Genomic DNA, 19,937 nt, shown 5'->3' with positions numbered 1-19,937 from the left:
ACGAGAGTTGTCAGCGAAGTTTTCTTCCAGGCCCCGCCTTCCCCCTCCCCCGCTTGTTGTCGCCCTTCTTTGCGAGCCTGCGCGGAGCGCCCTTCTTCCCCCTCCCCTTGGCGTGTCTTGGCCTCCCCACCATTTTGTGCTGTGATCGCAAGGTTAGCTGCTTGATTGTGCTGAATTCTCTCGTGCGTTCGGGCCTGAAGCGGAATATCTAAAGGGCCTTGATGGCGGAGGGTCAAACAGCGGCCGGGCTGGGGGACTTAGTAACCCTTAGTGGGGCCGCGGCTCTCGGCTTAGAACCCGAAACGCGGCGGCTGAGCGAGCTGCGAGTTATCGACCTGCGGGCCGAGCTCAAACGTCGTAACCTAGACAGTGGCGGCAACAAGAGTGTTCTCATGGAGCGGCTGAGGAAGGTGAGGCAAACCCTGCGGGAGACGGGGGGTAGTCGGGGGGCTGGAGGGGTGTCATCCGGGTCCTTTGTCCCTGGCCTGGGTGCATTTGGCGCATGCGCGCTCGGGGCCTGGCTGAGTGCTCGAGGCGGGTGCGGGCCGGGTTGCGGCGGCACCGGGCCGCCGCGTCTTTCCACTGTTTCCCAGCGCTGGCCCCGGGGAGCCGTGGGATGTCCTTTAGCACCGGCGTCCCTATTCTTCGGGCTTCTCTAGAACCGTTGCCTTTGCGGGGACCGCTAGCAGCCCTGCCGCTGCGCTGCTTCTTGCCACCGCCCCGAACCTTTCAGCGGAGACTCCAGTGTGTGAGCACCCGCAGCTCAGCAGTTCCTTTGGAGTGAGTGCTTCTCTGATTTCACTCCGCGGTGGCCTCGGTCTTTCCCTCTTTCGGTCTTTCACACAGGCGCGTTCTTTCCCTATTTCCTTTCCCGTTCCCTCGACGTATACATACACTCCCCTTTTCCCTGTCTCTTCTCTTGCTTCCTTTTGTACGCACTTCACCTGATTCCATCTCTTGCACCTCTCCAGGATGTATTTTTACAGACTTCTGAAGCCAGTCCTGACTCCTTTATGTGTCCTAATAGGTCTGCACGTTGAGAAGAAAATACAGTCAGATGTGCTGAAGTTTCTGTAGCAGTCTCAGGGCTCTTAGTTTTATACAGTTAAAGTGCTTATCTGATGAATAGGGAACCTTGTTTACAGATGAGGGGAGCTTCGCACCTCAATCATACCTTGATTTGGCTGTGGGGTTGTGTTACGGTCATACTCCAGTGTTCAGGGACCTGGGAAGCCCATGGAAAGTTCTGATTATGCTTTTATCAGTTTTTTTTAGAGCTCATCAAGACCTATGGCTAAAGGTAAAAAAAAATAAAAACAAAAGGGTTAAAATGATGTATTACTCTGCTTATTAATACCAAATGGATTTCCCATCCAAGAATCAGATAGTGATTCAAGAGCAAGAGATTCCATAAGCACCTTACTAGTCAATGTTTCTGATGGCTGGTACAGCTGCCTGGCTGTATGACCTGAACTAGGGTGGGGCACTAATGTTTCTATCTGACAAATCCTTGAAAATGCTTTTATGGTTTAACTGTAGGAGGCAGCTAAGTACCATGTAGCCACTCACTCACTCCCCTCCCTCCAGCAGGATGTGTGGGAGAACTGGAAGAGTAAAAGTAGGAGAAAACTCATAGATGGAGAAAAAGGCAGTTTAATAGTTTCTTTAAATGGACAGATGAAAAAAGCAACAGAGAGAAGGAAAAAGAAAAAAACACCAAAGAAAAGCTAGTGGTGTAAAAGCAAATAGTTGTTCACTGTCAACCAACCAATGCCATGACAGTCCTCAGGTAATGGCAGCCCTCACTAGCTTCGACTCCCACCAGTTTTATTGCTGAGCATGACATCATTTGGTCTGGAATATCCCTTCGGTCAGTAGGATCAGGTCTCCTGGCGGTGTTCCCTCCCAGCTTGCGCACCCACAGCCTACTTGCTGGTGGGGCAGTGTGAGAACCAGAAAGAAAAGGCCTTGATGCTGTGTAAGCACTGCTCAGCAATAACTAAAACATCCCTGTGTTACCACACTGTTCTCAGAACAAAATGTAGCTCCATGCTAGCTACTGTGAAGAAATGTAGCTCTATACAAAACCGGTACAAATCCACACCAAAACAATAGAGTAGATGTCATTATGCTGTTTCCAATAGGCTATTGAGGATGAAGGAGGAGATCCTGATGAAATCCCTGTGGCCTCAGAACTGACCAACAAGAGAATGCCAAAAAGAACTAGCAAAGGTATGGAGTCTACACAAATACAGTTGCTTTGTTTCCACATAGCTAGAGCTTAGCATATGATGTTGATCTGTTTCGTTAGTTTAATTTTTTAAAAACAAAATAACTAACAACTTCTTCCTTTATGGAAAACGGTAGAACTCTGTTGCATTAATGAGTGACAAAAGTGTAAATGATAGTGTTACCATATCAATAGTATGACACCTAAGAGTATTTCTGTTTGCAAGTCTTGAAACTTGTAGATGAGACCATAAGTTGTTCTGTGCTTGTGACTGTGAGTGTAGTGTTGTGTCAGGTACAGAGCAAGTGGCTGCAGTGTAAGCTTCCATGGAGAGCTTTGCCAATGTATGTTAAAGTGGCTCCACAACACCCTGGGTACCCATTTCCTTGCCCTAACTATGTACACTTTCCTTTTTATATGTAAGCCCTTGAACGTCTATTGTCATTGGGATACATATTTACATGTGAGAAATTACAGTGGAAATAACCAGAATCATTGTTGCACAAAAACTAAACGTATAACTTTTGTTAGTGTCATATTTTATAACTGTCATTTTGAAAGTAAACTGCTCTGAAATAGCTCATTAGTGATGTAAGGATATATTGCTTCAAGTAAATTAAGTATTGGGTCTTGTTATGTGTACTTTATTTGAATTGCTCATACTCAGTTCTTAAAAGATACCTTCTGAAATTTACTTTTAAGCTGCTTCCTTTAAGGTAAAGGGGTAAAAATAGAGGAAGAGCAGTTGTTTTTGAATAGCGACACAAGTTTGTTTTTGACAGATGTGCCTAAACATGATCTGTGTGCCAAAGATCTTGAAAAAAAAAAAAGGCTAACTCTAATTTAGTTTAATTCATCAATTATTTAAATGGTAAGGGGGAGAGATTATATAACAATGATAGAATGTTTCCTTTAAATTGAAGTCCCTTCTAGACCGTCCTGTCTTTTTAGGTATTGAAGTGTTGTGGAATTGGAGGAGTGTAGCTGTTGAAAGATGTAGCTGTAGTACTTCTAGTTCATGTTCATGCTGTTCGCTTCTACCAAGTGGCAAGTCCTCCTCCATTATATCCGGACAGATCTGGATTTCTGAGTCAGAGTCTTAATGATTATTTGTTGAAATAAACTTAGTGTTGAATAGATAATTCAGCAAAGAGTAAATATTACAAAATTTAGTGTTGTATCTCACTTAAGTGTTACTATTTTTAGGAAGAAAACTGGAAGAAGGAGGTGTTGAAGACAATGGACTAGAAGAAAACTCTAGAGATGGTCAGGTAAGTGAAATAACAATTATTACTATTACTAAAAATATGCATCATTTAACTCGCTATAAATGCACATCTACCCTTTTTCTTTCTGTAGGAGGATATAGAAACAAGTCTGGATACCTTGCAAGATATTGACATGATGGATATTAGTGTGTTAGATGAAGCTGAAATAGATAACAGCAGTGCTATAGACTGTGGAGAAGACTATAGCCCTGATAATATTCTCGATTCATTGTCTGATAATAAAGACAACGTTGAAGCAGAAATGAAAGAACTTCCAGATCAGCTAACAGAAAATGAGGTAAGTTAATAGAGGTCTTTGTAAATTTTTAGAAGGTATTTAATAAGTATAGGGGCACATGAGCAAGTTATTTCACTGAAATAGAATATAGGACATGAACGTGATGTGGAGTCTATTTTGTATTAACAGCTCTCATGTTGTACTTTTTAAAGTGGTATGTGTTCTGGGAAGTAAAAAGTTTGAAATATTCACAGTAGAAAGGTCACAGCCTTCTTTATCTTGCAGTATCATCTTTGCTTGCTGTGCAAGAAGCCTGAAATGTATTACTTTTTGGTGTTCCTTCTTCCCATTTATGTGTTTAGGTGTATATATATGCATATATCCAGCCATCTAGATATTTTTATATATGGATAAAGAAAGAAAGTAGTTTTCTCCTCACAGATAATTTGGAAGTATTTTCTGCTCTGGCTTAAAGAATTTATGTAGTAAAGTTTTCTCATAGAGATTAATAAAACAAGAAATTCTTTATGTATTGTCCTGTTCTGACGTGGCTGGACTTTTGACTTACTTTTGGGAGCAACTTACAGTGTCTTGTACAGACAGCACAGTCTCCTGATACTGAAATGAACAGGGTAGTCTATCTGTTACATTCACTCCCCAAATAGTATCCTTCCTTGGATCCTTATGTTTTTTTATTTTGTTGGTTTGTATTTTATTTTAGGCTGTTCACTTTCAAAATTGAATATATTAGCCTTACTTGCCTCCTTTTGTTGGTTTTGTTTTGTTTTTTATTTTACACTTGTGGTGTCTGTCTCAGCTTTTTATCATTTACCTTCTGAAAGCAGTAATTCCAACAACATCTGCTTAACCTGAAAGGCAGTTTTCTGGTGTTCTGTAAATTAGAGTTGTTGTGAATCGTGTAACCGATGAGCTTTGGTTGAGTGTTACAATCAGTTCTTAAAGAAGGAAGATCTTGGGGTTGTGGTTTTGTTTTGGAAAAGTAGAAACCTGAGCTTCGAGTCTTAAGTTCTATTTTTAAATTAGAAGCAAAAGAAGTAAAAAAGTGGGAAAAGGAAAAAACGTGTTATGGGCAGCAACCACAGAAATGTGAAATAAATTTCCTCTATAAATAAGAGTAACTTTGAAGTGGACAATGTTATGTTGAAATTAAAATAAAAGGTAACCAGATAGGTTGCTCCTCATTCTTGGGTCACAATCTGAAGTAGCAGATCTGTGAAATACTGGAAAATACTTATCTCATTATTGCTAGGGAAAATGGAATACAGTAGTATTTCTCCATAATTTAACATTACTTTTTGTATGAAATGTTGTCATTCCTTTTTTACTCTTTTAGGAAGATTATGATGAAATTGAAAACAATTTAGATGCCACTTCTTCTGATTTAATTGAAATTAAGGTAAATTGAAACTGTAGCTGTATTTCAGATTGTTAGTATCAGTATTCACTCTGTGCTCGTACTATGAACAAGAAGCATGACCGTGATGTGAAATTGTAACAGAATCTAAGATATACGTGATCGTGCTCAGAATGGTCTGTCAAATGAGAACGCCCTGTATTTTTTCCCTACTTTTTAGTCAGCTTTCAAGACTTCCTCCACTTCTGTGGTGAATAACAATGGTTTTGTCCTGTTGATTTCCTCTTTCTCCTTCTGATATTATAAAGTAGCAGCTCACTTTTTGTTTTCACTCTGCAGTTGATATGGTACACAAAGATACTTTTTTGGTCTCTGATATCCTGAGTTAGAGAAGAGAAGAAAATTTGGGCTGATACTAGATTTGGCTTTAATTTGCCAAGAAAATTACCTATATAAAATACACAGTTCCAGTGGATGGAGAAAAAAGTGCTAAATGCAGTAGGTGAATTTGTGTGCTTTTCAATCTTGGGATTGGGCAGGGGGTTGTTACTCTTTGTCTTACAAGATGCATTTTATAAAATCCTCTTTCTGTGTTTATTTTCCCAAACAGAAAATGGAGAAACTACATTTGGAGCCAGGTACTGTTAAAGAAAAACATATTTCCGTCTTTTCAACTAATACTTTTTAAACCATTAACTATTAAAAAAAAAACAAACAAGCAAACAAACATAATTTGCGTTATTTTTATGATGGACAATCCAGATCGTGCAGGGTCATAGAGATTGGAAACCCAATCATATCCCCAGATCTGTGAAGTAATGCGTGTCATCTTTGAAATATTTCCAGTGAAATGAAATGGTTTAAAAACCTGTTAAACTGTATAAATGGATGTAGAGAAGTTAATCGCAGTTTAAAAGTTAAAGATTCTACTTGTAAACAGATCTTGTGATATTGCATACACCTTAACTGTTACTAAGTAGAGAGCAGTGAAAGCACTAAAAAGATATTGTAGGGAATTAAAATGTAAAGATTAGTTACTGGATACAGAAGAAAGAAGAGAGTTTCTTCATGGAAATTTCATACAGATACTTTTCACTTTCTGGACTACAAACACACTCACGCACCATCAGAAGATGCCCAGTTCTCATGTTGGACTCTCTGCTAAAAGAATTTCACAGAAATTTAAACATTGAACTCTCAGTGCGTTGATACGTTCAGTTAAGCATCTCGGACTCTGGAAGCTAACTAGAGAAGAAACAGAGCTGAATGATTTCATGAAGAATGTCAAGGATCAGCCAGAAGGTTTTTGTTAAATCTGTGGGGGCATTTTTCTTCCCTGTTAACGTTTTAGGGCTGATTTGGTAGTTTGTCAGACAGCAGTTAGCGTAGTACTTGTAACACTGTGTACACTAGGGTTTTCCAATCTCTGTGTAGCTTAGAAGTTCTCTTGGTGTTAGTGTGGCAGCCATGCCAGTTCCACATTTGTGATTGCTGTATTTCCCTGGTGATTAAATCTTGTGCCATTCTATTCCTGTTAAATCCGTAGAAAATGAGAAAATACTCGACATTTTGGGGGAAACTTGTAAATCTGAACTACTTAACGAAGAAACTTCCGAAGTGGAGAGGCCACATGCACAGGAAGCAAGTAACGTGGTGCCAGGCAAGAGGCTAGCAGAGGAAGAGGACGCTCTTGCTGCCGCTCAGTTGGAGGAAGATTCTTTAGATTTGGACAGCAAATCGGCACAAGCTATGGCAAGGAAGGAAGCAAAGCGTTTAGTTGTAGCAAAAGGGGAGACAAGTGAACAGACAATAGAGGAAGAGAAACCGGACTCTGAATCTGTAGTAGTAGAGACCTTAAGCGATCAGAGTAGCAAACGCTCCCAAGGCCTGGAAGCCTCTAGTGGGGAAACAGCGGAAAAAGGCGCAGGTCCGGAAGCCAAAGGTAGCAAAGAAGATGGCAAGAACACAGAAGACAAAGCTAATTCTGAGGAATCCCCTGCTACTAAAGAGTCCTCAACCAGTGAGGGCGGTGATCAGAAAACGAGGTTTGTTTTTTCTCCGTTATAGACCAGATGCTATCTTTTTTTCATTGGTCGTTAAGTGATGCGAGTAAGTTGTTTCCTTCAATTGGCCACCAAGACTGGTGAAATTGTAGCCTATTGCTAAAGAGTGTCTTTTATTTCTCCATGTGCAGATACTTTTTATTTTTTTTTTTAAACACAGAGGGTTTGATTTCTTCCTCTCCTCAACCTTCAAAGGTTGTTTTCTTAAATTACTCTTATTTCTAAACGTGTTTCTAATGCAAATCTGTTTAAGAATCTGACCTCATTATTTCTTGTCAGATTTCTTAAATCAAGTATACAAAGGTATGTTTTCATTTGCAACATATTTTCTGGTAGGTATTTAATTTTAGCATTTTTCATAATTTATATTTAGTCTCTTTTTCTTTCCAACTTGAATAACGTGGTGTTTTGTCTTTAGCCCTGTTGAGGAGGACAGAGATACACAGATAATCTCAAGGGATGAGAAAGGTATGTTGCTTTTCGAAAGCAGACCTTTAATTATTGCTTGGCGAATATGATTTTGTAGCGGACGGGTTATTTCAGTAGTAAAGTATTGGGATCTGTGCAGTTGTTAAATACCAGAAATTGTTCACCTCTTTCTGGATTTTTAAAAATCTATTTTTGCCAAAAAAACTATTTTCCTTTTATCCATTTTCTAAGGATGTCTGTGTTGCACCCTTTTTTTTGTATCTTCATCTTCAAAGGTAGTTGTTAATACATGGCAAATCTGCCCTTTATGGCACTGAAGATGCTTACCCACAGCTGTTAGTGAGTTCAAGAGCTTTTCACAATTGTGTTTGCTTTACTGTGTGCTTGTGATTCTTCATAACATCTTTTTTGCTAAAATAATTTGAAGTCTAGTATTTATGTATTTAAGTGCCTCAGCAACTTGGAGATTAACGTTATCTTCAAATTAGATTGATGTTATTAAGTCTTTGTTCGTGCAGATCCTATCTATGGTGCCTCATAAGCAGGATGAAAATTTCTGAAACAGTGTTAGGTGCCTGCTTCTTCATCCTTTTTTCTTTTAATACATCAGGCTGCCAAGTCTTGGCAGCTCACCCCACTTCTCTACTGTCTCCTACCTGACCAGGGCAGAAAATTTAACTGTTATTCTTGCATACTGTAGGCAGGTAATTCAGCACTGGAAGCATGGAAGTTTCAGCAATTCCAATAGTAGGCAAGAAACTCATCATGAGATCAGTCTACTGACTGGACAGGAAGAATTAGTTTGGTTTTAGTTGGGATTTACAACACAGACTGAACTCAGTATCAGCTATTTTTTCCAAGATCCAGGGTTATACTGGATATATATATAGGGTTAGCTCTTGCCTACAGTCTGTGATCTTCTGTTCTTTTATTTCATCATATCTGAAGGAGTGTTTTGTTCCTGTTGTCATTTAACCAAGGAGTTGGGTATATCTTTTTTTGTGGACTGGGAGAAAACTTCTTGAAGTTTGCATTCACAATAATCTTCAGGAACTTGGATGTCTGGTAACAACATTGCCCCTGCATATCTTCCTCCAAAAGGACATGCTGTGTTTCATAACTTTTGTTTAAATCATTTTCTGGCTTGGTAAACGGCACTGAGGAGAGGTAGCTGCTTGCTTATGTAACTCTCTCTGCATGCAGAGCAAAACTCTTGAGCCAGAGAGTGTACAGACCTACACAGAAATCAGTTCTGACTCATGCGTTGCTATTTCCATACCTGTATGAAAGGATTTTATTTAGGACAAGGAGATTCATCTTCCATCCATTTGTTACGAGAGCTGTCTTAGGAAGTGTAGAAAAATAAATTTATGAGCTCATACATCCGGCGGACTTGGAAGTCAATTTATACTAGACAACTAAAAGTTGTCTACAATGTTGAGGGATGGCTCCCAATACCTGTATTACCCTAGCTTCTAGGAGGTGTCTAGGAGGTGCGGTACCATTGCAGGAGCACCTCTTTAAGTCTTATGAGAGGGCCAAAACTGGAGATGTTAAAACTGATCGAAGGGCATTAACGTAGTTTAAATCTTAAAGAAATAATCAGTAAAATAGAACAAACAAAATGCTCGTTTTTCTTTTTCCAAGATGTCGGTGTTCCTGCAAGTGGCCATTTTAAATTTCTAGTGGAAGCGTGTGGAGCAAAAGCATCAAATCCTATGGCTTGGCTTTTTGAAATACCAAGACAGTGTATTTCCCCTGTCTTTGCACACATGACACATCTTTATCCATGCAGTTCTTGACTCCAGAAGATGGCAGATGTAGACATAGTCTTCTTTATATGAAAGACCTCTTTTTGTTTTTTAAAAAGATGGCACAGATGATTGCATGCTTCCCTAAGTACCTTGTCGAAATATCATAACATTCTCAGTGCTAAGCTCATGTTTGACATAATTACAAAAATTACAAGGAATTAAGAGATGGAAGGACACCTGAATAAAACAGCATTTTAGAACAGTTCTGGAAGAAATGTCTCCCCTTGATGGAAGCAGTTCTGAGAAATTTCATGTATCACCAAAAAAAGGAAAAAAAAAAAAGTCTGGAAGCAGGTAGCTGAACTGAAACCTTCACTCCATCCATTGAATCCTTGGAACTGAACACTGCCAAGACTGATAAAAGGATAGTAAAGACATTTTAAAGGAGACTGGAAACAATATCCCTGCATTAAGTGCTTCATGCTGAAGAGCAAACACTAAAGCTTGGAGTTTAGCTCAAACACTTTTTAGGCACTTGTCAGTTGGTTTTCAGACTTGACAAGTACATAAGCATTTAGGAAATTATCTTCCTAGTTTAGATGCCAGAATGGATGAGTGTTCTGTAGTTCTCGCATAGTTAAAGAAAACTGCATCTTTCCTGACTCTGTAACTGAAATCACAGGCTTCATGCCTCACCTGTGGAATCTTTGGGCAGAAATATAAGAGATTTTCTTGCCTTTTTTTATGGTAAATGTCTATCTTTGAGAGGTATAGTTAAACTGCACCCCATCATCATTCCTTTGGAGTCGAAATAAGGAGGGCAAGGCATGAGTATACATGCGTGCTGACACAGTTCCTGCAACTCTATCAGGTCTTCTGTCTTTTCCTGTAAGTGCAGAGTTACTGGTCTCTGCCCCGGCACATTCTGAAGAGCCACAGTTCAGATATCCTAGTCCAGTTTCTTTTTTGAAGAATGTCACAGCACACTTTTGCTGTATATATCAAGCTGGTAGCTCCATCATTAAATTCTTAGACTTGTAATGTTGTTTGCCTTCAAAAATGTGTGGAACTGGTCCTTTTTAGTTCAGAAGTAGTTGTTGAAATAATTAGGATTTGGGGTATATTTTGGTTTTTTTTGTTTTCCTAATTAGGTCGCACTGCTACTGGTTCTGGTAGAAACTTCTGGGTGAGTGGACTGGCTTCCACTACCAGAGCTACAGATTTGAAGAATCTGTTTAGCAAATATGGGAAGGTAAGGGGTTTCTTTGTTTGGATTTTTTTTCACTTGAAGCTGTCTTAGTAAGACTTCCCTTATTTGAAACAGTGACTGTTTACATGTACTTCTGTCTCCTAAGCTGTAGCAACAGTATCTTCACCCATTGGAAATTCACAGTCAACAATGAATTTAACATTGTTTACTAAAGACTTCCTAAGGACTAAGTAAAACATGCAGTAAATGTTGAAACATAATTATTGGGGAGTATCTTGTTTTCATCTAGAGTAGGCAGTTGTTGTAAAAAGCACGTATTCAGGTAGTTTTGGGGAGTTTTTTGTTTGTTTGGGGGGACCCTGTCCTGTAGTTGGTAGTAATGACAGACGAAATGGCAAGTTAAATCTGCCTGTCAGCTGGGAAACAGAAAGCTAATTTAGTAGAATACTAATGTCAGAGGCATCAGTAAGGATTTTTGTTAAACCTTTGAAGCCTGTTTACAGATGAGTGTCAGCAGATTGTAGTAAAAGAAAACTGTATGTGCTAGCAATCTGCTATTGCATGTTTAATTCATGAAAATACTCTAGAATTAAATGTGACTTTACAGTATTGATTTCTGTAATACAAAGTGAGCTGTGTTAAATATCTGAGCATAAGTAAGCACCATATATAAAAACTTTTTCAAGTTACACTTTTTGGGGAAACTTTCTGTTTCTTCATATGGGTCTGCCTCTTAGCAGTGACATGAAAATATTTTTTCAAGGGGAACTGGGACTTAGCAGTTGAGCTAGCATTAGCATGTCAGTGGAAAATGGTTTAAAACTTTTTACTAGGTTTTTACTCCTTTATACTTAAGTAAAATTATGTTCTTGATATTAGGTAGCCTCTTTTTTTTTCTTTAATGAACTTTCTTCAGAATTCAGTCTTTGGCTCCCATGTATTGATTCAGCTTTGTAAGTGTTGCATTGGCAACAGAAGCATGATTGGCTCCAAGCAACACTCCTTTTGTGTCAGTTAATCTCTCAAAAATAGAAGTTTCCTGAATTATGATGGACAGGCATAAAATAGAGTAGAGATGGAGCTTGTACTTCTTGCTGTTAAATGGCAGGCACTTGTTACAGTGAGTGCAATACTCCTTTATTTTGGAAAGGTGATAGGTGCAAAAGTGGTCACCAATGCTCGAAGTCCTGGTGCTCGCTGTTACGGCTTTGTTACGATGTCTACGGCTGAGGAAGCAATGAAGTGTATTACTCACCTCCACAAAACAGAGTTACATGGGAAAATAATTTCTGTAGAAAAAGTGAGTACTGATTCTCAATTATATCCCATTACCATTAGATTGTACAGGTGATTGAGACCACATTCTCAGCTGATGATGTGCAAAATAAATTTCAGGCAAAAAATGAACCTGCTGGGAAGAAGTCAAGTGAAAAAAAAGAGAATGAAGCAAAGAAAGATACAGTCAGTGAGAGGTACTGTTCTAAAAATTCTCTGTCAATAGGTGTTTTGCTGTTCTTCTGTCTATGTTAATTTGTCAGGAAAAACAAAGTTACAGTAAGAATTTCCGTGGCAAACATTGAAAAAGAGCAATAGGTGCATTTTTCCAACTTTCTACAAGATAAGCTTCTGTTGATGATCAGTGCCTAACAATGTTTCTGTTATGTCTTTAAGGTAGGCATTGGAAAGTTGCATTTTCAAGCATACCTTTTGAGTTATAGTTGGTGCTTTCATGTAATAAATCTATAGGAAAGGTCATGTTAGAATTTTCATCAATATGTCACTGTTTCATTGTAAAATGCTGCTCTTACTGGAATAGGGCTTTCCAAGGTGGTTGTGGTCACAAACAGTTAAAACTGAGTTGCCTAACATTATATTTTCAGAACATGTTCCTCTTCAGCACTATGCTTTTTCTCTCTTATCATTACTGAAAGTAACTGGAAAAGACACTAAGAGCATGAATAAGACATTAAGTACTTTGCTTTAATTATCTTACTGAGATGTAACTCATATTAAATTCTAGTTGCTGAGAAGTTTTAGCCTTTATTTCACCTACTTGCCTGACAAAAATTATTTCACATTGGCACTTCATAATTGTCATGTTGTATAAGAAACTTTGTAGGCATTGAGCTCGTGGTGGTGGGAATGTTTCCTTTTAACTCCAGCTGAGATATCTGAATCACAGCCAAGTTTGTATGACCACTGCACAGTATGGTTTGATTGTCTTATTTTATGGTGTAGGAAGTTGTAGTAGGAAATCTTTGGAGATGTATTTATCACTGCCTTTTCTTATGAGAATTCCACTTTGTTTTACTGTGTTGCTGGCATTCTCCTTTAATTTTCTCTTACTCTGTATTAGTCTAATTTGTATTAATATCTACCTATCTATTTAACTATAGACCTGGCAGTGTTAGAAGGGATGAGAAATCTGACCAAAAAGATGATCCTAAAAAGACAGAAGACAAAGACGAAAAGGAAAAAAAAGATAAAGATGAACTGAAGTCTGGTTCATCAGATCAACCTAAAACTATTAAGTCAGGTAATACAGCTATTCTTTTTTCATAGAGTAAAAGATACGGTGACATAGGAATAATTAATTGCAAGTAGTTCTTTCCAAAGAACTACCAATATTCTAGATTTATTTCTGGTTCTTAGTTGGAAATCCACAGGATATAAAGATGGGGGGGGGGGGGGTGTTTCACATTTTGTCATCCTTAACAGAAGCACTTAGAATAGGTGTCGTGAAACAACGATGTTTGAAAAGAGGGTTAAATGCCCATTTTCACATTTTAGAGAACATAATTTCTGGCATAGCAATGAGTGATGTAGGTTATGTAGTTCGATTGTTGTTGTTTTTTTTAATTTCTTTTCCCTGGAATCTCTGGTTTTATTTAGGAAATAAAGGAATAGAGAGAACAGTAGTAATGGATAAATCCAAAGGAGAACCTGTTATTAGCGTCAAAACATCGACTGCATCAAAAGACAGAGTAAGTAATATTTTTGCATGGTAAAGATTTGACACTTTTCCTTAGCCACAAGTACTGAATCCTGGCAAGCTATGTGTCAGCTATGCTTGTCTTACTGATTTGTCCGACTAGAGTTTCTGTAAGGTGAGTTTAGAACTTAATTAGTAAAATAACTTTCATATGGCTGATAACAATAGTGAGCAATGAAGTTCTGCCCAAAAAATGTGAGAAAGTAAGTATTCCTGTGTTAATATATAAATCCATGTCTGTAATGTTAAAAAAATTAGAACTTTTTTGAAAAATGTGGGGACCGAGCTTTGAGACTTGGCACATGTGAATGGAAATGGAGCTTAGAGTATTGTTTGTGATAGTTGTCCATTAAATTTCTCTACTTCACTATTAAATACAGAGCATTAAGAGCCAGGATCGCAAATCGGAGAGCAGAGAGAGACAAGGCATTGTGCCATTTGACAAAATTAAAGCACAGCGAAAACTGAGGGAGGCAGAGCAGCGCCGGTAAGAGCAACAGTGAAACTGGTTTGTTTTGGGCTTTTCGCTAGAATAAATAAAATTTTATTTTTATTAAAATTACTAAGAGATAAGGAGGGGTTTGATTTGGTTTGTACTTGTAATTTGCTATATTTTGTACATTGTTGAATTGGGAAAGCTCCAATTATTGACTCTGTTGATACTAAGCTTTAAATTGTGTTTAGGGAGAAAATGCAGTTTATTTTTTGTTCTTCTTCCATTTTATAGATTTTGTGGTTTAGATTCAAGTATGGCACTCTCCTTAGCTAGGCATGCATTATAGTAGAGCTGGAATGATAATTTTAAACTTAACACACTCAACTGTACAGGGAAAGACCAGGAGAAAAATCGTCATGCTCAGAATAAGACTTTGTTATCATAGCGTTAGAAGTCTCCATAATGTTTGAAACAAAACGAGATTAATATTTTTGTATTTAAATGCATAAAGTCTATAGAGAAAATGGGGAATTTTCCAGCAGCCCTTCAAAGATTGCACATTATATCTTTTTATTTAAGAACCTAATTCAGATATTTCATTATTTTTTTGTGGGGTTTTATTTCTGTTTTCATGTTGTTTAGTACAGGGTAAAGGTGGTAGGGGCCATCCTTTAACTTCCTTGCCAAAACCGTGACCTGAATTCCACATTAAAACATTTTCCATGTATTACAACACTTTTATTACTTACCTAAAGTAAATTGAATTGAACAGGGAAAAAATGCTTTCATCATTCTTACTGGAGAGGAAAAAGTTTGTCTCTCACAGGTAGATTTCTCAGTGGAGTCATATTAGCCAGCATAATGTTCTGGCTTCTTCAGAGTTGGTTATTTTGAGAAGAAGGAATGAGCTTTGGAGCATTTTTATTAGAATTGTTGTGGCCATATAGGATTATTTGCCCCCACAGGTGGGTTTTATAGGAGTAGTATAGTCAGCCTATAAAAACAAGTAACCTTTTGTTAAAATAGCACACGTGAGCGTCGGGAGAGACAGCAGCACCTACAGACTATTCGGGAACGAGAAGAAAGAGAGAGGCTTGAGATTGCTCGTGAGAGACTGGAAATTGAAAGGCAGCGTCTTGAACGAGAACGGATGGAAAGAGAAAGACTGGAAAGAGAACGAATGCACATAGAGCATGAACGGAGAAGAGAACAAGATCGCATTCAGCGAGAAAGAGAAGAGCTGCGACGCCAGCATGAGCAACTGCGCTATGAACAAGAACGTCGGTCTGCAATGAGAAGACCATATGACATTGATGGCAGGTAAAGCCAGCAAATAAAAATTATACAAGTGGAAAACATTGCTGCTTGATTCTGTCTTACCAGCCTGTGCTATAAAAAGCTATCAGTATGCTTCCAGCTTCCATTAATCAGCACTTGTTGATTTCATTGAGATTATAATGTTTAATAGCCCCAGTCAAACTGTCCTTTCTGAAGTTTTTCAGTTCCCTTTTGAACTTAATTAGCCTCCCAACTGTTTGCACAGTTTGGAAGAAGGGACCAATATCAAAAGTCATCTTGACTAAAATCAATGTGTTCTTCCCTTCAGGAGAGATGATCCGTACTGGCCAGAGGCAAAACGAATGGCAATGAATGACAGGTACCATTCAGATTTCGGTCGCCAGGACCGATTCCATGACTTTGATCACAGGGATCGTGGCCGTTACCAAGACCATTCAATAGACAGGTTGGTGTCTTAACCTTCACTGTGTAATCTGAAATCAAAAGACAAAAATTTGTTTATTTAATATCACAGTTTGCTGCCTTTACAGTCTGTTTGATTTGCATTTTCGTTTAAGTGTGGCTTAGTGGCAGTGGCATTTTTCTTACATAACTAAGAAGAGTTCTGTTCCGTGCCGTGAGCTAAACTTTCTGGCAGACTTATTCAGAGTTTCCTGCTTGCAATCCTTTCACACATTTGCAGGATTCAGAAAAATTTCTAAGTAATATTATAGGCACCTAGCATCTTAATGAGAATACTCTGTCTTATACCTTAGGACTAACTGCCTTTTCCAGGAATCCAAAATGTGTCATAGCTTCCATATGTTCAAACTGTTTGTGCTGTTTGTAGATAATGTGTTCTTACATAAATGGATTTCTGTAGACTATGTTTTACTACCACAGTTTGATCTTAACTGTCTGTTTGTAGGAGAGATGGATCAAGGACAATGATGGGAGATCGGGATGGACAAGTGAGTTGCTTTATAAAGCTTCAGAAACATATTAACTTCTTATATCCTGGCTTTCTACAGTGTGTGTCAGATTAAATTTCACTAGTTAAAAATTAAATGGTAGCTCCCAAAATAAATACAAATAACTAGATTGTTTTGTTTTCTTTAAAAAGATTAAATTTATCTAAAAAACTTTCAAAGTTAGATACGGTTATGCTGATACAAATCAAATAGGTAATTTGCATCAAAAAGGTAGTATTCCAAAAGACTGTGTAGAAAAAGCAAAAGTACAAAGTCAGCATAAAATTCACTGTATGAGGTTGCATGGAAATAATAGCAAAACTAGTAAAGATGTTTGTGTGGTTTTGAGGGCTGGTGGAAGGACCTTCAGGGCACATTCAATAAATGAGAGATTAATTTGGTGGAGTCATGGAATCCTCAAGTGCCCTTAGCTGATGGCTAACTGTGAGACTCAGAGGGACCTGAGTAGGCTGAAGAACTGGGCAGAGGGGAGTATAATTAAATTCAGCAATGTGAAATGCAAAGTCCTGCTTCTAGGGAGAAATAACCCTGTGCAACAGTACATGCCTGGGGCCAACAAGATGAAAAGCAGTTTTTGCAGGGAAAGCCCTTCGAGTCATGGTGGACAACAAGCTGACCATTAGTCAGCATTGCACCCTTCTGGCAAAGAAGGGCAGTACCATCCTAGGCTGCATTAGGAAGTGTTGTCAGAAGGCTAAGGGCCAAGGGAGGTATCCTTCCTCTTCATTCAGCACCCATCTGGCATACTGTGTCCAGTGCTGGGCAGCCCAGTACAAGAAAGGTAAGAGCTTATTGAAGTAAGTGCAGTCCAGAACCACAAGGATGATTAAGAGACTGGAATATCTTTTGTATGAGGAGGGTCTGAAAGGCCTAGGACCCATTCAGCCTGAAAAAGAGAAGGCTCAGGGGTTATCTTATCAATGTGCAATGATAACCTCACAGAAGGGAAGGAATGAAGCAGGTGGTGCCCACTTAAAGGATGAGAGTTAGTGAGCACAAACAAACACATGAAATTCCATCTGAAAACAAAACAAATAACCTTTGGGTTTTTACTGTTTTGTTTTTTGTTTTTATTAATTGTGATGGTGGTCAAACACTGGACCAGGCTGCATGAGCAAGTTGTGAGGTCTCCAGCTGTGAAGACAGTCAGAACCCAATGGGAGACTGTTCTGGACAGCCTGCCCTGGCTGACCCTGCTTGAGCAGGGGTGTTAGACTACATGATTTAAGAAGGTTCCTTACATCCTACATGATTCTGAGTAGTTTCATCAGAAGCATAGAATCTTAGGGGTTGGAAGGGACCTCGAAAGATCATCTAGTCCAACCCCCCTGCCAGAGCAGGAGAACAACTTTAGACAATTAAAGAGTTTGTTTTGGGAAGACATGTAAATGTTCTTTGCCTTTCAGCATTATCCAGATGAACGCCATGGAGGACCAGACCGTCATTCACGAGACTCTCGGGAAAATTGGGGTAGCTATGGATCTGACAGAAGAATGAGTGAAAGTAGGGGGATGCCCCCACAGTCACGGTTAGTATGCTTAACTGAAAATATTTTCCATATGTCAAAGTGGGATGCAGTTTTTGGAAGTACAATTCTTCCAGCTTGTACTCCTGAGTCTGTTCTCTGTTTGATGGAGTACAGATGAGTAGCTCTTCCAGCTTGCCTTGTGCATCAAAACATGCATGTTGGCATGGTTGTTTTTTTTAAAATAATTTCACACCTGAGAGTCTTCATGTTTTCAGTTAATTTTACCTAACATTATTATCAAAGTTTTATACTTTTCAGGGTAATGATTTTTCCCTAGTCTGTAGTTATTGGAAGGACTGTCCTGTCAGCTCTTTGAAAGGAACACAAGTTAATAAAATGCTTACAGATTGGAGATGGGATGGGGAGGGGAGCATGTTTTGAGGTTTTGTGTTGTGGTTGTAATTTTTAGTAAGTCCTGTGAGTAAGCCAGCCTGCATAAAACACCAAAAATAAATTGACTGGTTAAAAAAACAAGCTGGGATGTTTGGAGTAAGCTGGGACATCAATGTAGCATAAACCATATTTTTAAGAAAATCTGATTTTCTTGTCATGTCAGTTGGCTTGAATAGAAGGCCTTATTACTGACATTTGGCTTAACAGATAGCCACATAAATACAAGATTTGCATGTACCTTGGTAAAGCATTTGAGTAAGTTTGTGACTTAGTTGTTTTACTTGAATCTATTTTTTGTGCTCACTAATTTGCAGGGATGCACGTGACTGGGGGGATCATGGTCGAAAGTTTGAAGGACATCAAGATCGTTCATGGCAGAGCAGTGTGGACGGAGGAATGATAGGACGAGATCATGAGAGATGGCAAGGTATGCTTCTTGCACAACAGCCCATTAGTTGTGCTATGTAAAGCAGAAAACACAGGCATTATTATCCATGGAGATGAAGTATAATTATTACTGTGGATATAAAGGAAGCATTTTAACTCTTTTTCAGGTGGAGGTAGAGGCAGACCTGGCCATGTGATGCATCGTGGAGGCATGTCAGGGTAAGAACTTTAAAAAGAATAAAGTGTTTGTTTCTCTTTAAAGGGACATCTGTTATATTAAATTGACCAAAGAAACATGTTGTGGGAGCATTAGTTTTCTGATTTGTTATTTAAATGTCAAGGAATTATAAAATATTCCCATGTTTTTTATGTAGTGCATCTTATTTGAAGAGTAAAAATTAATGCTGAAAGTTTTTAAAGAACACCCATTATATCAACCTGTTACCAGAGTCACAAAAGAAAATCAAAATGTCTGAATTGCTTTCCAGGCGTGGAGGTTTCATGCAAGGTGGCAACCAAAGTCAGATGATGCATGGAGGAGGAATGCAAGGAGAAGGATTTACTGGCCAGGAGAGAGCAAACAGACCTAATGACCCTCGTTTCAACCGTCGCTACTGAATGTGTTTTAATTTTTAATGCAAGGTGGCAACTGAAATGAATCTCTTACCCAGGGTTACCATTAATTGTAACTTACGGGCTACTGTAAGCATAATTTTTTTTAAGCTGCTGCCATATTACGTCACTCAATCCAATGTGAATGCATTTGTTTTGTAATGTGTTGTTCATATCCCATTTAAAATGTTTGTTAATGAAGCATTCCATTTTCCATAAATAAAAGCCAGTTTACAGTTAATTGCTTTGTTTCAGCAGTCCCTGGAAAACTCATTTATTAGGCTATATGTTAAACCTTGTAACTTTCTTTCAAAGATGAAGTATCTAAACACCATATAGGTGCCCCTTTCCACTTTCAGTAGCACACAGCTCCAAGAAATACACTAAAATATTGTGTTACTTCAAACAGGTCAAAATTAACTAGGATACATGCTAGCATGAGAGAATGTTAGTAGATTGCAGTTGTCAACATTTTAACACCCTGCCACTGCAAAATTGACTTAGTATCCTGTAGGACAAGTGAAGCAGTGAAGAATTTCCTTCATCTTGTCTCGTCTTGGTAGGTGCTGTGCAACACAATACTCTTCACTCTCTGAAGAAAGCTATTTATTGAGTTACGAGCACGGCTTCTGTAAGAGAAAATGCACAGGTACTTGTGACAGTAATGACTTTCAAGTGCAAGTCAAAATAATTTTTATTTAGTTTCTGATAGATGAGGGTAGTCCAAATACCAATTTCAGGCCAGCAATTTT

At 38.6% G+C, this 19,937-nt stretch overlaps 1 protein-coding gene across 4 annotated transcripts; it reads left to right on the top strand.

Moving 5' to 3' along the window:
- Positions 1–35: 35 nt before the first annotated feature.
- On the top strand, positions 36–19,426 carry LOC127393985 (scaffold attachment factor B1-like). Of its 4 annotated transcripts, none has more exons than XM_051639632.1 (21): positions 40–410; positions 2,145–2,232; positions 3,437–3,501; positions 3,590–3,796; positions 5,091–5,153; positions 5,722–5,749; positions 6,658–7,156; positions 7,593–7,642; positions 10,509–10,609; positions 11,718–11,867; positions 11,963–12,039; positions 12,964–13,103; positions 13,460–13,551; positions 13,940–14,046; positions 15,022–15,315; positions 15,602–15,739; positions 16,202–16,244; positions 17,672–17,793; positions 18,501–18,613; positions 18,741–18,792; positions 19,062–19,426. In XM_051639632.1, the coding sequence occupies exons 1-21, from the start codon at positions 222–224 to the stop codon at positions 19,189–19,191; spliced, it is 2,748 nt and encodes a 915-aa protein (XP_051495592.1). In that variant the 5' UTR covers positions 40–221; the 3' UTR covers positions 19,192–19,426. The 4 variants fall into 4 exon arrangements, with proteins under 4 accessions (XP_051495594.1, XP_051495592.1, XP_051495593.1 ...); XM_051639635.1 differs by having other exon boundaries at positions 44–152; XM_051639634.1 differs by lacking the exon at positions 11,718–11,867 and having other exon boundaries at positions 36–410; positions 11,906–12,039.
- Positions 19,427–19,937: the final 511 nt, after the last annotated feature.

This window comes from Apus apus, chromosome 24 (genome assembly GCF_020740795.1).
Source record: "Apus apus isolate bApuApu2 chromosome 24, bApuApu2.pri.cur, whole genome shotgun sequence".
In the NCBI taxonomy this organism is placed as follows: Eukaryota; Metazoa; Chordata; class Aves; order Apodiformes; family Apodidae; genus Apus; species Apus apus.
Note: the sequence above shows the minus strand (reverse complement) of the source record. Positions and strands in the feature narration are given on the sequence as shown.

What these genes read in the sequence shown, in the direction of transcription:
- LOC127393985 (XM_051639632.1), top strand. Translation starts at nt 222, where the DNA reads ATGGCGGAGGGTCAAACAGCGGCCGGGCTGGGGGACTTAGTAACCCTT. An exon ending in AAAGATACAGTCAGTGAGAG is followed by an intron (nt 12,040 to 12,963) that starts GTACTGTTCTAA and finishes ATTTAACTATAG; the next exon opens with ACCTGGCAGTGTTAGAAGGG. An exon ending in CATCGTGGAGGCATGTCAGG is followed by an intron (nt 18,793 to 19,061) that starts GTAAGAACTTTA and finishes ATTGCTTTCCAG; the next exon opens with GCGTGGAGGTTTCATGCAAG.